A 22,057-nucleotide genomic window follows, 5' to 3' on the forward strand; every position below is an offset into this window, starting at 1 on the left:
GCTCAACCACTAATTAGAAACATATACTATAATTAAAGGACATTACTCACTAGGCAACTCTGATTTTTAATTTTCTATATATATCCTCTGGTCTCATTTTATACTATTCAGGATGTTAAGAATATATAAAAAGATGTAATCTATTGTGTGATAGAGAGCACCAATTGATTAAACAAAATGAAAGCTCTTATATGATAAATAAAATTAAAGTTCATATAACTTGAATTTATTTGAAATCTTGCAGGAACGGATACCCAAATATTTACATCAATATAAAAAATTCATAAAAAATACCTATAAATTGAGAAAAAAAACTGAATCAATATTTTTCATTTTCTTTCTATTTAACAATTTTATAAAAAAAATTGTATGTTTTTTTTACAGTATTAGATATATTTAAATATTTTTTTATTTAAAAGTAGGAAGAAAAATCAGGAATATATATTATTATTCTTATTGAGTTATTGTATATCTAATTTTTTTTTATTGAATAAAAGGTTTTGTCTACGAAAGATGTTTAATGTAAATGAAAGTATCGAGCATTAATGGATATCAATGATATTTATATATTCCTATAATTAATTAGTACTTTTTTGTATATTCATTATTAGAATAGAATATTATACATTCTAATTTAAAAAAGATATTATACATTTTACATCAAGCATTATATTTGTTCAAATCAATTTCATATATTCAAAGATATATATATTTTTTTCTTTTTCCTTCTCCTTTTTTGGTAGATTATTCACCATTATATATTTGCTACTCATGCTAACAATTTACATAGCAATTGCTACAATCATTGCTTCAGAGATTTTTCTCTAATGGAAAACAATGACCCCGTTTCTCCGGTAATTCTTTGATGTTACATAATTTTCTCTTTACATACATTCCATTTAGATAGATATATACATTAACCTTTTATTTATTTTTATTTTATATTTTTTCTTCACAGACTTGTGTTGTTCTCAAAGTAGTGAATCTCCAATGTTGTGAAGCTTGTCCTTCCAGGGTGAACAAAGAGCTTAAGAAAATTAAGGGTATGTATATACATATAAACATGACACTATGATTTATAGCTTTATGCACTTCTTTTTCTAATGACATATGATTTAATTAGTCCATCAAATAATGGATGATCTTAAAAGCTAAGGATATGTAAAGACATGAATTAGTAAAATTTTTTGAAGATGTGTAAATTTTTTAAGAATATGTACACATAACATTTTGGAATTGCTAAATTATGCAGGAGTTACTGATGTCCAAATGAACAGAGAAGAGGGACTGATTACAGTTTTTGGTGAGGCAGATTCTTCAAAACTCATCAAAGCAGTGAAAAAGGTTGGAAGAAAAAGAGCAGTGATTTATATGGAGCCTAAAGATCAACCTACTGAACCAAGCTGCACCTGCTTAGAACACACAAAGAGCACAAAGAGCACAAAATCCAAGAACTCAAGCATCCTTGATGACACAAAGAGCACCAAATCCAAGCACACAAAGGCAAGTGCGAAACATGATGATGATGATTCTGATGATAATTGCTCTGCTGAGGCTGATTTTGGTGACGACGATCTGCCTCTGCCTCTGCCTCCACCATTTAGTGATCATGGAGCTCCTTCAAGGTCCAACAACCATGTTGCTTCTAATGCAAGCTATCATCATTATCCTCAAAATAATCCAATAATGCTAGGTACCAATAATGGTGGTGGTGGTGGTGGTTATTTTCAAGGGACAACATTTCCTGTGCCTGCATATATTAATACATATGCAAGATTTTGTAATGACTACAATGAATGTGTTCCTCCTCCAATGGGTAATGGTAGACCACAACAACCACCTTATCAATATAGTTACTATCATCATCAACAGCGTTATCCACCACAACCACAGCCGCAGCAACAGGCTCCTCCTCCTCCTCCCCCTCCTCTTCCATGCTCATATTATGGTGATGCTAATGGATGCACCATATCATGAGCTCTGCTACTTATTATATAGTTGCTTCTTAGTTCAATTCTACATTCTTCTAATGTTTTGGCGTATATCCTATGGTCTGATTTTGACCCTTTTTTATGCAAAGAATTACCTAACTAAGAATATGACATTATTTTGTATTTAAACTACATTTTAATCTATGACTTCTGCATTTTTTTTTATGGAAAATTTGTGTCTGAAGTTTGTGGTGACTTTTTGGTATATCTATTTGAAAGATAAAATATATTTTATTTGTATTTTTAGTTTCTATTACCATTTTCAATGTTTTTTATTTTCAGTACTAAATAAAAATACAAGCTGAATACATCCTAAGATTCCCTTAAGACATGGGAGTAAGAAAATAAATAGTGAAAAAATACACATAGAAGTAACGATTATGTAAATAATCAACAAATTCATTCTCATGATAACACCAAAGGAAAAATGAAACTAAAATTCAGAAAGCAAATATTAGGATTATATAAGATCCATTCTAATGTCTTAACCATTTTTAATAGTAGTAAATCCAGTTAGCAATGGAAGGTTGAACTTTCATTGATTACTTCACTCGTTGCAGCAAAGGAAATCATACATAACAGTTTAGAGCAAATCAATTGATGGAAGCTGAGCTAAGGGAGAAAACATGAACATGGATTGGGAGCACAACATGCTCATACAAGTCTCATTATATATACAAAATAGATTAATCATTACTAGACACAAGAGTCAAAGCCTTGGATCATGTTTTACAAACTCATTAAAAAAATGGAACAATTCAACTCTACCATGGCATTTGAATGCCTCTCTTGAGTAATAATATCATATTTCTGGCACAGCTCCACAAGAATCAACTCAGATGAAACCAGGCATTGACAGTAATTGGCTTTCTTCTTCTACCAATTAAAAGTGTCATTCATTCGTAGCATAATTAAGAAAACAATACAATGAATTTCATTGCATGAGAACCCCACCAGACATCTAAAGCAAGGAACAGAGAGCAAACACCCTAGGGTCAGCAATTAGCAGAATACTACTAACATTGCACTTTGTATGCTTCGCATCGCAGTATTTTTGAATTGACGGTTGGTTTCTGTGTTTCATCCGGGGGGAAATTATTTAAAGGGTGGCTAATTGAAAGTTCAATTGACTTTGTTCTTCTTTGCTTTCCATCTCCTTTACATTGTCTACTATGTGCTGTATTTTCTTCGATAGGCTCTCGTTATACTCGTCAATGTGCTCGAGTATCAATTCAAGATGTCTTTTGTAGGTGGCAGACCTCTTTTTCTCTGCTGTCAACTGCTGATTTAATTCCCGAATTCTATCCCGTTCACCCTGGAAAATAGTATCAGAAAACAAAGAGGTAAGTGGGGGAAAATAAGCTGAAAACATGTAAAAGAACCAATATTATCCTGAAAAACTTCATTCTGAAATAGCCTGATGCTAATCTCCAACATTTAGCTTAATAGTGACATCATGATCCATCCAATTTGTCATTTCTAATCAATCTGGCATGAAGTAACTGTGAAGATAACTAATTTAGTAATACATAGCAATGGAAGAAGGAGAACAGACCGGATACTGTTCATAGATGAAATCCCTTCTGCCACCTCCTGGACCAGCAAGAGGATGTGTGTGTTCCTTTACAAAACGTGTAACAACCCAGCTACCAGATTTTACTTTCCTTACCATTATCATTGCCTTGCAACCAACCCTTGTCTCAGCCCTTTGCCGTATAACATTTTCACGCTTGTCAGTCATCCTGTATCCCTCTTTGTTGCAGACAAAAATCCGCCCAATAGCAGAATTATCGATCCTTGATCGAGAGAGTTTACTAACACGTACGATGAATCCAACACTCGTGGCATATGCATTGTAGAATGCATGTGCCTCTGCTTCTGACTCAAACTCCTGTCCCACATAAGGTTCAACAGGTGAAACAATTGGGACCGGAAGTGCGGGAACAGCTAGGGTTATGGCCCCTCCAGCAGAAACTTGAGTCACATCTTGACCTTGGCTTTGAACTGACACAATAGCACGTCCATCAATGTTATTTCCATCATCACCATTGTTTCCTTCGTCAGCGTTGTTCCCTTCATCAGCATTGTTTGCTTCATCTGCGTTGTTTCCTTCATCGGTGCTACAATCATCAGCCATGGCAGCATTTTCTATTGCCTCCCCATTATTAGAGCCATCAATCTCAACCTCCACTGCAAGAACATAACATATATGCTATAAGATTTTCAGAGCCAAGGAAAGATTCTACAGAACAGTGCATAGCATAAAAAACAATGAATGAACATGTAAAGAAATAAAACCCTAACCCCAAGATTGTTCTTTTTCTTCTTGATATTAAGAAAAAGCTTACAAACAATAAGGGAAAAATTAACACAATTTGGTTTAAAACAAGTTCTAGAGCAGAGAAGTGACTAATAGAAGAGAAACATGAAAATCACACCGAGAAATTTGCAAATTAATTCATTCCTCCACAAACAATCAAAATAGATCAAGCACTCTGCACCAAAAGCATGACTTTCGCATACCCTTTCAATAATCCTTTCTAAAAACACCAAACAATAATGATTCGATTGCTTTAAAGCTCAATACCAAATTCCCAAACCACAAAAGGGGGAGAAAACCCTCAAATTCTATCGGCATCAAAATCATCAACAGAATTTCCACATCAAGAATCAATAAACAAAATAAACATAAAAAAAAAAACTTTACACCCTAAAAACGAAATTTTTTAAGAAAAAAGGAAAAAAAAAAAAAACTTACTCAGAATTAGATTAACGTAGAAAACCGAAGGTAACACCGCTTGTGTTAAGAGCTGCAAAGTGAACACAGCGAAGTAAAAAAGGAATAGAATTGGGGGAATGCGAGGCATATATGGACCCTAATTGTGTCTCCACGTGTCTTATTTCTATTGGAGAATCCACAATATAAAAGTCAACTTTTTTACATTGACTCGTTGCTTTGTTGCCACGTTTTCAATGAAGTGTACGCTGGGCCGTAAGATTAGAACCCGAACCCGATCCAATACGAGTGGGTGCACCACAAAGAAAGAACACACGCAGTGCACAACACAATAAGCTGCTTCTTGCTTCTTCATCATCGTCTTCTTCGAATTCCAACCATGGCTACTTCGTTGTTCCGGAGCATTCGGAGAGCTTCCTCTCTTCTCAGATTCTCGTACTCAACTACCTCCTTTTCGGTTTCTCCCAGGTTTCTCTATCATTCCACGTGCTATTTTTTTTTAAATTGTTATATACATGTTTCGTCACTTAACAGTCTTATACTAACCCCAGAAGGGGGAGAAAAAAAAAATCATTCTTTTTAGCTCCTGGAAACTGTTATGAACAATTCATTGAATCCCTTAAGTTGGGCTAGCTTGTTTTCCTTGTTTGGGGTTCTAAGTTGGGGAAAGTTTAAGCCTTTGAATTGAAGCGTGACTTTGTAATGTGTGTATATATGAGCTATTTTGTGCTGACTGCTGAATCCCTTGTGTTCTAGATCAATTTTGCTTTTTGCGATTTTGTGTTGTGGAAAGTTTAAGGCATTTAATTGATGAGTTAACTTGTAATATGTATCAGTTATGTTGTTATGTTGTTGTTTTTTCTCCTAATTCCTTTGTGCTCTAGGTCAGTTGTGAGGTCCCGGATATCGGTTTTCTTGCCGTTTAGGCAATGCAATTCAGTTGGGAAGCCGAGTTCGTTTTGGGGTTTCAGAGAGTTGAGCTATGGCACTGTGAACTTGGTTATATCGGAAGGGAAGACCAAGTTTGAGGCTCGCGAGGTTGAGCCGCCAAGGAAGGATAAATATAAGACTAAGAAGAAGCTGAAGATGCAGAGGAAGAGGGAGAAGGAGAAGAGGAAAGCTGCAAATAGGAGAGACCCTCGTTGGCTTGGTGTCAAGGGGAAGAAGAAGCAGAAGTTTGCCAATGCAGAAGAGAGAATCAAGTGCAAGCTTGAGAAAGTAAGCACTGTGATTGGATTTCTTTCTTGCCACAATTGGTGTAAGGAAAAGAGCTAAGCTTAGTGTTGCATAGATGTGTATATTGCGATCACCGGATATGATAGAATTTAGAATGAATGAATTAGAGAAAAAGTTAAGGCTACATCTATTGTGGTGTCGAAATAAGGTAGAATCGCGTCATAAGTTATTTGGTTATACTAGATCAGATGAAAGATAGCCGAATAGGCAGGGTTAGAAGAAAACCAAGGAACCATGGAGTAGCACTCCAAGTTGAATGACTTGTCTATAACATGGTTCATAATAAGACAGAATTATTATATTACTATATCTATATAGCCAACCTTACCTTGGGTAGAAGTTAGAAGAGATTTAGTTGTTGTTATTCTGCTAGCCAGCACTTTTGAAAGAGCTTCTTCATCTACTCATTCCTATAAATTTAGGGGTCTTTTGTTTTGTTGTATTGATATGTCGATCTCACAAGTTATTCAGTTTCCCTCTTTTAGGCCGCAAGGATATGTTTTAGGGCTAGAGGTTAAATTTATTAATTCATATCTTTTGCTTATTTCCCAGACATTCTACGGAAATTTGTAATGACTCAGATTTTAATCCCAGGCCAGAATTAAGGAATCAATGCTCATTGAAAGACTCAAAAGATATGATGTTCCTAAAGCTCAGGGTCCTGTTGCCAAACCTGATGGTTTGACGGGGGAGGAACGATTTTATTTGAAGAAGATGGCTCAGAAGAGTTCTAATTACCTACAAGTTGGCCGAAGAGGATTATTTGGAGGGGTTATTCTTAATATGCATATGCATTGGAAGAAACATGAGACTGTTAAGGTCATATGCAAGCCTTGTAAACCTGGCCAAGCACATGAGTATGCACAAGAACTTGCTAGATTGAGTGGTGGTATTCCAATCCACTTCATTGGAGATGACACTATAATATTTTATCGCGGAAAGAACTATGAACAGCCCGAGGTTATGTCACCAGTAGATACATTATCCAAGAAAAAGGTATGTTTCCGTGTTCCTTTTGTTAATCTCAAATGCATTACTGAAGTATTTGTTCATCACATGCAAAAGCAAAATCACTGAAAATGAAATTTAGTTGCTTCAACATTTTATCTACATTTTCTTGCAGCAAGGTGTTTTAAAGTACATAACTTTTTGCTCTTAGCACATAATTCTTTTTGCCATTCTTTTTGTACGTAACATTTTATCTCCAGTCTGCATTTTCAAGCAGTATGAAGCTGCTATTAGCTAGAAAATGTGGGTTTGGAACCATTTGTTGCTGGTTTAATGTTCAGTATGGAGTTTGAAGTTATTCAATTTTCTTTTTCAAATGTTGTCGTCAAATGTGATCTCTTGCTATACAATATCTTTTCCTATTTGTTTTTTCTTGGTCTCACTTAAAAAGTGTTTGGTAAGACAACACACTTGACAATGATTGAAAATTTGAGAGAATCTATATTCCCTGATGAACATTTTGCCCAGAGTGACATTTATTTTGAAGTGGATGAAGTAACATGGAAATCTGTAGTTGACTTTTCATTTGAACTATACATATTTTTTGTAGCTTGGAGAAAATATTCTCCAGTTTGGTATGGTTTTTAACAGATTCCATGAAGATTTATTCCTAGTTCCAGATATCTCTTATTTGACAAAAAAACTCTTCTTCTAGAAGTGGTCAATTTTCAAATTTTATTTTTCGTTTCTCCGCAGGCACTCGAAAAATCCAAGTATGAGCAATCTCTTGAATCAGTTAGGCGCTTCATCGCTATCGCTGAGAAAGAACTAGAGCTATATTACAGGCACATCGCACTCTACGGCAATCCGAACGACCGTAATCCCTTATCAGTTCTTGATGGCCCAAGTGGAGACTCCATCAGAAAAGGGTACCATAGGATTCATAAACAAAGTAACCCTGAGTTGATTAATGATCTTGCTGATTCCAAAGAAATGGGGCTATCAGAATCTGAAGATAATAACAATGAAGATGAAAACTTGTCAATGGATGAATCAGATTCTGAAGAGGACAGGATGCTATATACTAGTGATGATGATAAAGAAAGTGACGAATGTTTTACTAATTTGAAAGATGCAAGTGCAAGCTCAAGAGCTGGTTCATCACCATCAATGTCTAAACATACCTACCATTATAGTAATTGTAATAATCAATGTTTATTATCCAAACAAATGCCATGCACTAGAGATTAGAGATAAATTTATACTATGCCTTATGTTGTATATATATGGCAATGAATGTTGGGTTTTAAATGACAATATAAAGGTTATTCAAGCAATGTAAGTTTTTTCATTCAAAAATATTTTTGAAAAAAAAAACGCATTTTTTATCAATCACGTTGATGAACATTAAATAATAGTAATAAAAAAAAAAAAAACTCAACCATAACTAAGTTGTTTTTGCACTTGCATGATGAAAAGAAATTGACAACTGGGGCTGGAGGGGGAGGGAGAGAACAATACAATTAAGTATGTAAATTAACTAAAAGCACTTATGTTCATACCAAATGTATCAACTCCATTTTTTAATCATCATAAATTCGTACTTATAGGATTATAATATATTTAAAAAGTTAAAAAATAATAATTAACATAAAAGGCATCTATAATTATGATAGCTATATTTTTTTTTTAGAATGATGTCATACTACTTATTTTATTTGCAATACAATTAGAGTGTATTATGAAAAAAATTAAAAAATTAGACTTATTTTAATAAAAAAATTATATGTCTATAGACATATAATTGCTTCTTATTCATACCTCGACTTGCAACTTAGCCTAATCCAAAAGTAGGCAAGGTCTAACTAACAAAAATCAAGATCCACCTACCGGCATGTTTGACTTCATACGCCCGACTTTGTGTCCAGAACCTAAGTATTCCTACAAACGTGCTCATATATTTCAATATGAGATCTCAACAACGTTAGATAAAAAAAGGGAAATAACTCCCGCCAAGATAAGTCGATAAATTACTAAAGATAACTTATCTTTATTACTATATAAATACACCTCACTATCTCTCAACTCTAATCTATCTAAAAACGGTCTAAAATCTTTGCTAATCTAAATATCAGAATTTCTTGCAGATACCACCTCACACATCCTTACAAGAAATTCAGAAACGTCAAATTTTTTACCTAAAAGTGTCTGGATCCGACGTTTAGACCCAAAATTACCTTGGTTCAAGGTAAGACTCGAAACACTTCTTATATAATAAACTATGTTAAATTAGTTTATCTATTTTATAGTTTACTTGAATTTTTTTGTATCATAAAATATTAAATTGAATAAAAATAGCATGAAATTTATTTGTTTATGTTATTTACAATTTCATACCTAGATTTCATTTAGTGGATTTATTATAGTTTAAAATAATTAGCTTGTCTTTTTAATTATATACTTAACAAATATTGCTTATAATTATAATATGAAATCAAGCCATAAATAAATAAAAATAGAAAAATACATATTTGATGATATTGAAAGAAAAATAAATATAAATATATTGAGTGAACAATGATTTACAAAACTACTACAATAATAACAGAAAATAATATGGTTACAAATTTATAACAGGAGTTGAACTCAAGAGCATATCTTCGTTTTTTTAATTTTTTTTCATGCTCTCCGTTTCTGGATTTTTGTTTATTGCTCTGTTTTCTCTTTTTCTAACTGCTCATTGCTCTATTTTTTATTTTGTTGTGTTTGTGATTTGTGTCTGTAGTACTTGTTATTGAATTGTGTTGTGATTTTGAGTTTGTGTTTGTGCTGATTCATCTGGTGATTTTGTTCGTCGTCTCAAATCGAAAGTCAGTAATGCTTTGAGTTTTGTTAATGCATTTCTTTGCCAATTTTATTGGCATCTTTATCTTTGTTGGATGATAGCTTATCATATTGTTATGGTTGATCCAAAGTATGAAGGAAATTAGGATATTTTGTAATTGTGATTTTCATGGTGTAGACTTTAGCTATTTTTCTAATGGAAGTTAAGTTGATATAGAAAGGAACTTTATTTTGAGAAGATGATCTTGTTATTAGTTTAGCTAATTTAATGATTTTTTTTGTTTTTTTGTGACTATCTTAATAAATTCAATAGTTATATAATGCCTAATGAATAATAAATGGTTAATAATTTGATATAATGCTTTATATTTAGAAGATATTTTAAAGTTTATGTTAGATTATAATTATATTGTAGGATATTTATTTATTATTTTATTATAAAATAATTTTTTTTTATTAGAATATGGTTAAACTGAATAGACTAATAAACCAATGACTTCAACGGTTAGATGATCAATTCCGTTTCTCAGAACTTTAACCCAATCAGTATTCAGTAGTTAGTACGGGAGAGTACTTAGTCTTCCTTTTCTAGTTTTTGTTTCTTTTGTTTTTTGTTTTTTTTTCGTTTTCTTTTTTTTGGGCTGAGGCCCATTTAGAGTAACAAAAAAATTAAAACGTGCTGAATGCAGCCTAAATCCTAGCTGTTGTTAATTCGATTCCAAAGGAGAGAGAGATTCAAACTCGAAATTGCATCAATGTCTGACAGAGAAGATAGTGATTCCGACGCCCCTGAGGAATTCACAGCTCTGCAGGTCTCTCCTTATTTTTCTCTTCGTTCAATTCATCAAAATCGTTTTTTGTTATTGGATAAGTAGTTTGTGCTTAATCGAAGCTTGCGCTTCATAGGGTATACAACAAGACGAGGAGATTCGCAAAATTCAAAAAGAAAGTAAAGCTAGGTATGAAACGCTTTAATGCTTTGTTTCTTTCTATGCTTACTTAAATTTGAGCTTCAGTTGTTTCCCTTCCAAGTGAAACTATAAATTATTTATTTATTTGGTTAAATCCTCAAACTATGTTCAGTTGAAATATGCGAGGCTTCAAACTGTTTTGTTTAAAAATAAATCTCTATGCAAATTCTACATATCTGATAACATTATTTGTAAGATGAGAAGTTACAAATCCAAAGAAAGTAAGGACACTGCTCAAGCTGAAGATGATGATGTATCAGGTTCTGAGCCTCAGCATAATCCCAATCCAGCTTCAGGGTTTCTTCCAGATGACGTAGTGAAAATGCTTGCAGCTCGTGAGAAGTATGTGTCACCTCTCTTTCTCTCTTGTGCAGTGTTAATATGCATAATGGTTTAGATTTAAGAGTGCATAATTCTTTTGCAGACAAGCTTTCTTACCTTACTATGAAGGGGAGGAGGAGAAGGCTAAAACAAAGCCTGCCGCTTCAAAGAAGAGGAAATCAAAGAAGTCAGGGTGAGGGGGATTTCATCCTTTATTTATTCCTTTAGTTGGATTAATCATGTTGCTTGTTAATTTCTAAAAGGAAAATGCTAAGGACCAGCAACATTTGTGATTGGTAGCCATCAACTAGCCATCAATGATGATTTGATGGTGTGAGATTGGTGTGAGATTTCATCCAATGGCTCACCTTTCTCTACTGGTTACATGCTGGCCAAAATACAATAAAATTGCTGGCCCCTAGATATTTCCTTTCTAAAATTATCTATTCTAATAATGGTTTGCAGTTTGGAACCTGTTATTTTGAGCGAACTAGGCCGTCCTCAATGTTTACAGGGTGCCTTAGAATTCTTGAAGAAAAGAAAAATGTCAATCCAGAGATCGTCCTCTGCCTTGAATAATTCCAACAGAGCATTTCGGCTCCTTTCTAAGTCTGGTGTGATACTTCAGAAGTGAGCATTTTTTCTTCTTTTCTTTTGCCAATAGGTGCTAGCGTTTTATTTGTATCTTAGATATTATTGATTGTTTTTGTAATGGGAGACTTGTCCTAACTAGGGTGTTTGTGGTACGGTTTGGATTGAATGATTTAAAAAAAAAAACGATCCGATCCGATCTAATTTCGAGGGATTTGGATTAGATTGGATTTACAGTTTTGTAAATTAAAAAAATTAAATATATATATCAAGTCTCAACATTAAATTTTAAATAACCAACAATGACATAGTAAGTTTTAAAATCTTAAAAAATCAATGATAACATAACAATAGAAATAACATTATAGGTTAATTAAAATAAATAAATAAATCACATTTTGAACATAAAACATTTATTATATAATAATAATATTTAAAAAATATAAAAATGTATAACAAATTATATATATTATAAGTATAATTATAAATATAATAATAAAATAATATTATTATAACACATTGTGCGGTTTGGATTGGATTGGATTGGTTGCGAAAAGTAGATTCAAAATTCGATCCGATTCAACGGATTGTAAAAAATAAAATCTAATTAAATCTGAATTAGTGTGGTTTTAATCGATTTTCGATTTGGATTAAATTGGATGAGCAGTTTAATTTGAATTGGTTTGAATTTGAACACCTCTAGTCCTAACATATAAGATATCCAAGATATATTTAGTTATAGTTATTTATCCAGACTGTTCTTTGCTCTACGGAAAAGGCTTCCTGAGCTACATTAAGATGAAATTAAGGGGTAACTATGAAAGAATTTCCCTTTTAGAACAAAGCCCAAAGATATTTGAATGCAAAATGACAAAATACAACTATTTTTTTTTGTTATAACAAAATACAACTATTAAATGAACATCTAGTCTAATGTTTTTTTTGGGCTCTGGCCCGTCTTAATACCAAAAAAAATAATGAACATCTAGTGCTACAATTTTGATACTCGACCGCAAATGCAACCTTAGCATTAGCAGCCCACAATTAATCAATAATTCACTATTCCTATGTCTCATATCGGGATATATAATATACACTTGGTCGGTAGCTTAAGGTCAAGGTGCGGAGAAAGTTTCTTATATTGTCATGTATTGCTTATTTTTCCAGAAGATAGCAGTTTTGTAAAGAAATAATGGAAAGCATTATTAAATCCGATATTGTTGGAGATGGAGCTACCAAATGGAGCAAGAAAGAAGATGATACTTCCGGTTCCAGACGAATATCATTAAAATGTATACTAAAATTGTCCAATGTAAAAATGACAATATAACTTAAAACCCTTTATGTGTCAGCTTTATCTCATTAGAATAATTTCTATAGATATTTAAAATATTAAAAAAACCATACTATTATTTATTTTTTGTTTCTATTATTTCGTTGAAAATATAAATAAAACTCACGGTTAGTTTATTACTTGGTATGACTTGGTGCATTTGTAAATTTTTTTTACTGGAATAAAATAAAATAAATATGATATTACGTTATTTTCCTAGAATAAATTAGTTATATTTGTATTATATTTTAATTACATGTAATGGTGGTTTAAAACTATAAATTAGAAACATACATATATATTGTGGTTTCCAACAAAATTTTTTAATAAACACTTAAATTGGTTCTCAAATTTTAAATTGACTAATTTGTTTTTTAACAATTTTTTAATACTATAAAAGTCTTTGAAAGTTATTCACTTCAGATAGATAGATGAATCTTTTTATTATTTTCAATATAATTTTTAATATATGTTAGATAAATAAATTTTATAATAAAATAGTTAATTTTCAAACAAAAATAATATTATAATATAAATTAATCTTCTTGCAATACAATGAAGAGACCAAGTCGTGTACAAAAAAATTATTAGAAAGCAAAGTATTTAATCTAAAGTTTGTTAGAACTAATTTATTTATGAAAAAATATATATATTATTTCCATAAATTTTTGTTCTAAACCTAGATTTATGAATAAAATGAAAAACTTTGTCCAAACACAATATGGTACAAGCCTTAGGATTTGCTATTTGGTTATAAATTGATTTATATGTATGTTTTTTTTATTCATAAATTGTTATTTAGAACCAAGATTTGTAAAAGTTTTTAGTTTGGTCATAAATAATTATATAAACTACAATTTATATATAATTAAAATTGGATAAAAATATAATTAATTTTATTTTAAAACAATCACATAATATCATATCTATCATTGTAATTTTTATTATTTGTGAATTCCACTCTCTTAATTTAAATATAATTAAAACATTAATTTATCATCTTATCAATTTTCTCAGTTTGACAAATTTGATCCAAGACAAATATATACTTTTATATAAATTAAGTACAAATTATAAGAACTTGGGAAATATATTATTTCACAATTTTAAAATATGAAACGAGAACAATGCAATTGTAAATTGATAATGCATTTTCTGATGGGTTATTAAGACTAGATTAATATAGTTTAGTTCTACCTAAACGCCTACACAAAATAAAACAAAAAAACAAAAACGATTTTACTAAGTAAACAATAACTTTCATAAATACAATAAATAATAAATTTTAAAATTAATTAAATAAAATAAAAATATACTATTTCTACAAAAATTACGAAAATCACAAGTGAGGAAAAGAGGATACGTGATGCATAACTGCATTATTTATTAAATTCATTATCTCCTTATATTTTTTTAAAAAAAATATATAAAAAAACAAAACAAAAATAATGTCTTGCCAAATTCGGGAAAAAAAAAACTTTGACTTATCACTAAATAAGTGAAAAAGTAGTAAATTAATGATCCTCTAATCTTTACTAATTACTCATGTTTTTTATTCTAATCCTCATCCTCATTCTCCACTGTATAATGTGTATATATACAAGTAAAATTAAATAATAATAATAATAATAATAATAATAATAATAATAATAATAATAATAATAATAATAATAACTTAAGTACAGTAATTTTACTTAAATTTAATAATTAAATTTTGGAAAAGTCTAGGGGCGAGCAGTTTTATTGAATTTTGGCCAGCATATAACCAGCAGAGGAAGGTGAGTCATTAGATGAAATCTTACACCAATTTCACACCATCAAATTATCATTGATGGCTAGTTGATGGTTAACAATCACAAAAATTGCTGGCCTCCTAGCATTGCTCTTAAATTTTTATCTAATATCTTCCGTAGTCAACTTCACTCCTGAATTTCCTTCTAATAATAATCTTTTCACTTTCTTCACTCCACAGTCCACACTTCACAACTTTCCACACACTATACCCTCCATGGCTTCCACCACCGCCGTCTCAGCCACCGGTTCCGGTCTCATCGTAAGCTTCAGCGAGATGTTCATCGACTTCGTCCCCACTGTTTCTGGCGTCTCCCTCGCCGGAGCCCCAGGCTTCCTCAAGGCACCCGGCGGCGCTCCTGCCAATGTCGCCATCGCCGTCTCTCGCCTCGGCGGCAAGTCCGCCTTCGTCGGCAAGCTCGGCGATGATGAGTTTGGCCACATGCTCGCCGGAATCCTCAAGGAAAACAACGTCGTCGCAGACGGCATCGCCTTCGATGAAGGCGCACGCACTGCACTCGCCTTCGTGACACTACGCTCCGACGGCGAGCGTGAGTTCATGTTCTATCGGAATCCCAGCGCCGATATGCTCCTCAAGCCCGAAGATCTCAATCTCGATCTCATCATATCTGTATGCCAATCTCTCTCTCTCAACTTTCTCGGGAAAGTTTACATTTTCTTTTCATTTTCCGTGAAAATCCCGAAGCTACAGTGTAAATGGATATTGCTGAGTCGGATACAGTGGGGTCCATGGTAGATTTATCATCTATGATACGCTCAACGTTTTTCGCTAGCCTTTCGATAGATTCATTTTTCTTAAAATTGGAAGTTGAAAATGATAGAGTAGTGATTGAGCTGAAACTGAATCAGTTGCTAAGTTAGTTAAGCCAAGCTGACTTAGCAAAATTAGTTGCAAGTTCAAGCTGTCATTAGGCTCAGCTTATATAGCTAGCTGTATGTGTGTTAGTTGAGTTGTTGTAATTAGAACCCAAGTTTCACTTTACCAAAATCAAAACAGAAAGCTTCTCTCTCTCTCTCTTCAATTTCTCCTCTTCTTCGATCTTTGCTCTCTCTTGCTTTTCATTCAACACTGAAACTGATACCTTTCATGGTATCAGAGCTCGGATTATTCAATCACCATGGAGATAAACACAGAAACGGCTGAAGCTCAGGTTCAGCGTCAACCTAATTTCACGTCCTCACCGATCTCGATGAAGCTTGATGACGACAACTTTCTCCAATGGAAAGATCAAGCGGAATCGACAATCGAAGGTCATGATCTGTTAGCTCACATCACAGGAGAAGGTATTCCAACTCAGTTCACAGCTTCAAGAGAGAAGAATCCAGAATTTGCAAGATGGAAGCGACAAGATGCTCTGCTCAAATCCTGGCTGTTGGCGTCGATGACAAAACCCTTCACTACTCGTATGGTTGGCTGCTTGTACACATACCAGGTATGGAGCAGGTTAGAGGATCATTTTGCATCACAAATTCGAGCAAGAATTCTGCAATTAAAGAACAAATTGAGTAGCATTAAAATTGGAAGTTCTGCCAGTAGCTATGTGTTAGAAATTAAAGAAACAATAGATACATTAGCCTCAGTTGGAGAACCAGTAAGGGAAAGTGATCATGTTAGTGCCATACTCAATGGCTTAACAGAGGAATATGGACCGTTGATTACAGCTGTAGTCTCAAGATCATCTAGGGTTTCTGTAGGAGAGCTAGAGTCTTTGCTTCTTGCACATGAAAGTATGATAGAAAGATTTCGGAGGACAGATCTGTCAATCCAAGCAAATGTAGCTCAATACTCAAACAATTATGGAGGTCGAGGGCATCTCAGAGGTGATTTTAGAGGACAAGGTGGAAGGACGATGAGAGGCAATTTTTCTGGCAATGAAAGAAGAACTTATGGAAGGTCTGATGGAGGATTCTATGATAATGATAGAAGATTTGCCAGTGGTGGCCAAAATGACAGACGATATGATGGTGGAGGTAACAGACCAGTTTGTCAACTATGTGATAAGGTTGGACATACAGCTCGCATATGCTGGTTCAGGTATGATTCGTCCTATGGGAATGAAAGCCAGAGTTCAAGAGAGGGTTATGAGCGTACAGAAGTCAGGCCACAGCCACAAGCTCACTTGAGTGCTCTAGAAACACCATCCACCAGCTATGATCAAAATTGGTATCCGGACAGTGGTGCAACACACCATATGACACCAGACCCTCAAAATGTGATGAGCAGTAAAGGCTATGAAGGATCAGAACAAGTAATTGTGGGAAACGGAACAGGTTTGCAAATCACCTCTATTGGAAATTCCATTTTTAAAACTGATTTGAGTTCTAGGAAGTTCTTGTTGCAAAAATTGTTACATGTGCCTGAAATAACCAAAAATCTTTTGAGTGTGTATCAATTCTGTTGTGATAACAATGTGCTTTTTGAGTTTGATGCTCATGGTTGTTGTGTCAAATCACAGGAAACCAAAGAGTTGATTCTACAGGGTGAAGTTGATAAAGGAATGTATAAATTTGTCAAGTTCTTTCCTTCAATAAGTCCAGCTGCTTACAACTCCACCATGTCCACAACTGAGCAATTTCTCTTGTGACATGCAAGGTTGGGGCATGCAGCAAACAAAGTAGTTAGTACAGTCTTGAAAAATTGCAATTTGTCATTTGTTGAGAATAAAGAGCCTTGTACAGCCTGTAGCATAGGCAAGTCACACCGATTACCATTTCCAAGTTCAAGTACAGTGTATCAATCTCCTTTAGAATTGGTGTATTCAGACATATGAGGCCCTGCTCCTATGCCAGATTTGAATGGAAATTTCTATTTTGTCAATTTTATCGATGCCTTTTCTAAATTCACTTGGCTTTATCTAATTAGAGCACGGTCACAACTCAAATCAGTTTTCTTTAATTTCCAAAAGATGGTTGAATTACAATTTGGCACAAAAATTAAATTGTTTCAATCTGACAATGCTGCTGAGTATGTTAGCTTATCAAAGGAGCTTCAATCACAAGGAATCAGACACAGATTTTCATGCCCTCACATCCATCAACAAAATGGAACTGCAAAGCGCAAACACAGGCATGTAGTAGAGATGGGAATGACACTCATGGCCTGTTCTGGAGTGCCAATGAAATACTGGGGTGATGCTTTTCTCACTGCAGCTCAACTCATCAATGTTCTACCAACACCAACCTTAGGAAACATATCTCCAACAGAGAAGCTTCTTGGTAAGAAACCAGACTACAGCTGTCTACGGGTATTTGGCTGCCTCTGCTTCCCTCACTTGCGACCGTTCAATCGTCACAAGCTTGAATTTTGATCAGCACCCTGTGTGTTCTTGGGGTATGGTACTGCTCACAAAGGGTACAAATGCCTTACACCAGAAGGAAAAGTGGTGATCACACGAAATGTGGTGTTCAATGAAGTGCAGTTTTCCTTCAAAACTGGAAAACACCTCGTGAATGACACTGATGAGCAGAACAAGTCTGAGACAATTACACCAATGCCAGCCATTCCATTGATTCCCAGCCCTCACTTACCTCCACAAACTCAAACCACTCACTCCTCACCAAGACCCCTGCCTCCATCACATGTCACAAGTCACTCAGAAGCCTTTCAACACTCTTCTCAACCCTGCTCTCAAGCTTCTGTCACCTGCCACTCACCTTCAGCTTCATCCCCAGCCTCAATTCCTCCCACTGCATCTTCACTCCTCATCCCTCAGAGAGCGCCCTCAGCCACACCTATCCCAGTCCCAATCTCAGATCTAGAAACTGTTCTTCCAAGTTGTGAACCTGTGCCTAGTACTCAAAACATACACCCTATGATCACCCGAAGCAAAACTGGCAGTCTTCGACCAAAGGTTTATCATGCTGCAGTAGAGCCACGGTTAGTGCGAGAGGCAATGGTTGATCCAAAATGGAAAGAAGCCATGGACAATGAGTATCAAGCCCTGCTTAAGAACAAGACATGGCAGCTTGTACCTTTACCAGAGAACCGAGAAGCTATTGGCAGCAAGTGGGTCTTTAGAGTTAAGTACAACTCTGATGGCACACTACAGAAGTACAAGGCCAGGCTGGTCGCTCAAGGCTTCTCTCAAAGGCCTGGGTTTGATTTCACAGAGACCTATAGTCCGGTAGTCAAAGCAACTTCAATCAGGGTAGTCTTGACACTTGCCTTGGCAAACAATTGGTCAATTAGACAATTGGATGTCAACAATGCATTTTTGCATGGAGAGTTACTTGAAGATGTGTATATGCGACAACCACAGGGCTATGTGCAGGGTGATGGGAAGTTGGTATGCAAACTTACCAAGGTGTTGTATGGCCTGAAACAGGCTCCGAGGGCCTGGTATCATAAGCTGTCTACAGCTCTGCATCAGCTTGGATTCACTGCCACAACCTCTGATGTTTCAGTCTTCACAAAATTTGATACCAATGCTACCACCTTTGTGCTTGTGTATGTAGATGATGTGATCATCACTGGAAGCTCAACAAATGCTATAACGGCTGTAGTGAACCAGTTGAATTGCAAGTTTGCACTCAAGGATATGGGGGATCTTCATTATTTTTTAGGCATTCAGGTTAGCAAGACTAAGGGTGGTGGATTACTACTCAGCCAAGAAAAATACGTTAATGATTTACTAGAAAAGGCAGGTATGACAAACTGCAAGCCTTGTAAAACACCTCTCCCATCATCACTGAAAATATCTCAGTTTGGTGGTGACAGGTTTGATGAGCCAGCACTTTATCGTTCAGTGGTAGGAAGTCTTCAGTATCTGACCGTTACAAGACCAGAGCTCGCCTATGCTGTAAGCAAACTCTCACAGTTCATGCAAGACCCGTTGGAATCGCATTGGAAACTGGTTAAAAGAATCCTCAGGTATGCAAGTGGAACAATCAAATATGGGCTACATCTCCGTAAGAATGACGTGTTGAACATCACAGCCTACTGTGATTCGGACTGGGGAGGAGACCCTGATGATAGGAAATCGACTGGTGGTATGTGTGTCTTCTTAGGAAGAAACCTGGTATCCTGGTCCTCTAAAAAGCAATCTGTGGTGGCCAGGTCAAGCACAGAGGCTGAGTACAGAGCTATGGCGGATCTGGTTGCAGAACTTATACTGAGGAGATAAGTTCTGTATGAGCCTGTTGAGTGAGCTAAGGGCCACAGCTGAGTGAGCTATGGGCCACAGCTTCTACTCCCACCATATACTGCGATAACCTGAGTGCTGTACTTTTAGCAGCCAACCCCATCCTGCATTCAAAGTCTAAACACTTTGAAACTGATCTTCACTTTGTGAGGGACTATGTAACGAAGAAAGTAGTACATGTTAGCCATATTCCAGGGTCTGTTCAGTTGGCAGACATTCTAACAAAGGCAATTGCCTCTGGAATGTTTGAAACTGCTAGAGCAAGGCTGAATGTTGAGCAAAATTTGTTGTGTAGTGTTGAAGGGGCAGCAGGAACAGTCCATGAGCCAGCCATGCCTAGTGATAAAGGAGTTTTGCAGAATGGCAGCAAACCAAAAGACCTCAGCAGCAGAGTGTATGGCAGAGCAAGTGTTGAGCAACACAATGAAAACAGATAGCAGGGTGCATGATAGAGTAGTGATTGAGCTGAAACTGAATCAGTTGCTAAGTTAGTTAAGCCAAGCTGACTCAGCAGAATTAGTTGCAAGTGCAAGCTGTCATTAGGCTCAGCTTATATAGCTAGCTGTATGTGTGTTAGTTGAGTTGTTGTAATTAGAATCCAAGTTCCACTTTACCAAAATCAAAACAGAAAGCTTCTCTCTCTCTCTCTTCAATTTCTCCTCTTCTTCGATCTTTGCTCTCTCTTGCTTTTCATTCAACACTGAAACTGATACCTTTCAGAAAAAATATCACGTGAGGTGGATCACGTGGTTTTTTCTCTGTTTAGCTGTTGTGAGCTATTGCTATTCCATAGAACGCTGATGATGGCTCTGAGAAAATTACATTCGGGTTGGGAGACACTCTCTACCGCATGGATGATGGATCTACTATTTCTTTGAATCAAAAGTTCACGTGTTCGTCACGTGCTACGATGAGGTTGGAACTTGAAAGTGTTGCTGTAGTCATGTAATTTTGACTTTTGCTTATTGTCTTTCTCGTGCGCACCATGCACTGCTCTCCCAGGCACTTCTGTTTTCTTAACTAAATTATTATCTTATAATATTTTAAAAAAATCGAAATTTAGTCAAATTATTTCAGGATTAATTGATTTTTCTTGTAGGCGAAAGTGTTTCACTACGGATCGATAAGCTTGATAGTGGAGCCATGCAGATCGGCACACGTGAAGGCGATGGAAGTGGCAAAGGAGGCAGGGTGCCTGCTCTCCTACGACCCTAACCTGCGGCTGCCGCTGTGGCCGTCCGCGGAGGAGGCACGGAAGCAGATACTGAGCATATGGGAGAAGGCTGACGTCATCAAGGTGAGTGACAATGAGCTGGAGTTCCTTACCGGCAGCGACAAGATCGACTATGCTTCTGCTCTCTCCCTCTGGCACCCCAACTTGAAGCTTCTCCTTGTCACCCTTGGTGAACATGGTTCCAGATACTACACCAAGGTAATTATAGCATCCACATCCATAACCGACAATGCTCTTCCGAAGTATCTCAAGATGGACCACAGCAAGTACGTCGAGGGCAGAGTATGGGTCCTATACAATCTGCAAAATTTAACATCCTCGAACATTACAACAGAATGTATATATATAGTCAGAATGATGAACCCCAACTAATGAAACCAACCACAGACATGACACTTACATCTCAAACGGTTAATTGATCTAACGCAAGGCGATAGTTTATAACCCTTTGCTCCTTGCCATCATTTGGTGGTAAGTATACTGCCCATCTGAATGATAGTAATTAGTTATATAATGATGGAATTACACGACATATCATATTTTTCAAGCTTCAAACGAATAAAGAATACTTGGATGCCAACGGAAACGAAAATTCCTCAAACCCAGAGGGCGTCAACGAGAGAAACCGCCAGAATATCCAACTCTGTAAGAAGTGGAGAGGACCCACCAAGTTGGTAACATTTCTATTCGTCACCCGATATATGCATCGATACAACTATGTCAAAGCGGCGGACCCTCAGCTATAACTCTCTATGTCATCAAGATTTGCCACAAAGGACAGCCATCGTATATAAACCCGGTTCGCACTCTTGTCTCCAAATAACTGAGTGGATAACAATACCATCATATAGGCACGTGTGTATATGCGAATAGTATCCTCAGTCGCATCTGCTGATAA

General features: G+C 35.4%; 4 protein-coding genes across 5 annotated transcripts; 3 read left to right on the forward strand and 1 right to left on the reverse strand.

Annotated features, from left to right (window-relative positions):
• The first annotated feature begins 791 nt into the window (after positions 1–791).
• On the forward strand, positions 792–2,136 carry LOC112788879 (uncharacterized). Its single transcript, XM_025830543.3, has 2 exons — positions 792–1,043; positions 1,253–2,136. The coding sequence occupies exon 2, from the start codon at positions 1,270–1,272 to the stop codon at positions 1,975–1,977; it is 708 nt and encodes a 235-aa protein (XP_025686328.1). The 5' UTR covers positions 792–1,043; positions 1,253–1,269; the 3' UTR covers positions 1,978–2,136.
• A 468-nt stretch (positions 2,137–2,604) lies between these two features.
• On the reverse strand, positions 2,605–4,934 carry LOC112788880 (uncharacterized). 2 transcript variants are annotated; one of them, XM_025830544.2, is made up of 3 exons: positions 4,750–4,934; positions 3,547–4,181; positions 2,605–3,306 (listed from the first exon to the last, which is right to left on the reverse strand). In XM_025830544.2, the coding sequence occupies exons 1-3, from the start codon at positions 4,856–4,858 to the stop codon at positions 3,091–3,093; spliced, it is 960 nt and encodes a 319-aa protein (XP_025686329.1). In that variant the 5' UTR covers positions 4,859–4,934; the 3' UTR covers positions 2,605–3,090. The 2 variants fall into 2 exon arrangements, with proteins under 2 accessions (XP_025686329.1, XP_029151180.1); XM_029295347.2 differs by having other exon boundaries at positions 3,661–4,181; positions 4,750–4,891.
• A 90-nt stretch (positions 4,935–5,024) lies between these two features.
• Positions 5,025–21,531, forward strand: LOC112769128 (uncharacterized). Its single transcript, XM_025813545.3, has 6 exons — positions 5,025–5,196; positions 5,613–5,946; positions 6,559–6,960; positions 7,669–7,979; positions 15,019–15,394; positions 21,025–21,531. The coding sequence occupies exons 1-6, from the start codon at positions 5,108–5,110 to the stop codon at positions 21,529–21,531; spliced, it is 2,019 nt and encodes a 672-aa protein (XP_025669330.1). The 5' UTR covers positions 5,025–5,107.
• Positions 10,415–11,903, forward strand: LOC112788881 (uncharacterized). Its single transcript, XM_025830546.3, has 5 exons — positions 10,415–10,568; positions 10,663–10,715; positions 10,932–11,069; positions 11,152–11,241; positions 11,514–11,903. The coding sequence occupies exons 1-5, from the start codon at positions 10,512–10,514 to the stop codon at positions 11,680–11,682; spliced, it is 507 nt and encodes a 168-aa protein (XP_025686331.1). The 5' UTR covers positions 10,415–10,511; the 3' UTR covers positions 11,683–11,903.
• Positions 21,532–22,057: the final 526 nt, after the last annotated feature.

Source organism: Arachis hypogaea, chromosome 3, assembly GCF_003086295.3.
Source record: "Arachis hypogaea cultivar Tifrunner chromosome 3, arahy.Tifrunner.gnm2.J5K5, whole genome shotgun sequence".
In the NCBI taxonomy this organism is placed as follows: Eukaryota; Viridiplantae; Streptophyta; class Magnoliopsida; order Fabales; family Fabaceae; genus Arachis; species Arachis hypogaea.

Excerpts from the sequence above, each read along its gene's own strand:
- LOC112788879 (XM_025830543.3), top strand. The coding sequence starts at position 1,270 with ATGAACAGAGAAGAGGGACTGATTACAGTTTTTGGTGAGGCAGATTCT.
- LOC112788880 (XM_025830544.2), bottom strand. The coding sequence starts at position 4,858 with ATGCCTCGCATTCCCCCAATTCTATTCCTTTTTTACTTCGCTGTGTTC. Across the intron at positions 4,182-4,749 it reads CTACGTTAATCTAATTCTGA|TGGAGGTTGAGATTGATGGC; the intron begins GTAAGTTTTTTT and ends ATGTTCTTGCAG. Across the intron at positions 3,307-3,546 it reads TCATCTATGAACAGTATCCG|GGTGAACGGGATAGAATTCG; the intron begins GTCTGTTCTCCT and ends ACTATTTTCCAG.
- LOC112769128 (XM_025813545.3), top strand. The coding sequence starts at position 5,108 with ATGGCTACTTCGTTGTTCCGGAGCATTCGGAGAGCTTCCTCTCTTCTC. Across the intron at positions 5,947-6,558 it reads TCAAGTGCAAGCTTGAGAAA|GCCAGAATTAAGGAATCAAT; the intron begins GTAAGCACTGTG and ends TTTTAATCCCAG. Across the intron at positions 7,980-15,018 it reads GATGAATCAGATTCTGAAGA|TCTCATCGTAAGCTTCAGCG; the intron begins GGACAGGATGCT and ends CACCGGTTCCGG.
- LOC112788881 (XM_025830546.3), top strand. The coding sequence starts at position 10,512 with ATGTCTGACAGAGAAGATAGTGATTCCGACGCCCCTGAGGAATTCACA. Across the intron at positions 10,716-10,931 it reads CAAAAAGAAAGTAAAGCTAG|TTACAAATCCAAAGAAAGTA; the intron begins GTATGAAACGCT and ends TAAGATGAGAAG. Across the intron at positions 11,070-11,151 it reads ATGCTTGCAGCTCGTGAGAA|ACAAGCTTTCTTACCTTACT; the intron begins GTATGTGTCACC and ends ATTCTTTTGCAG.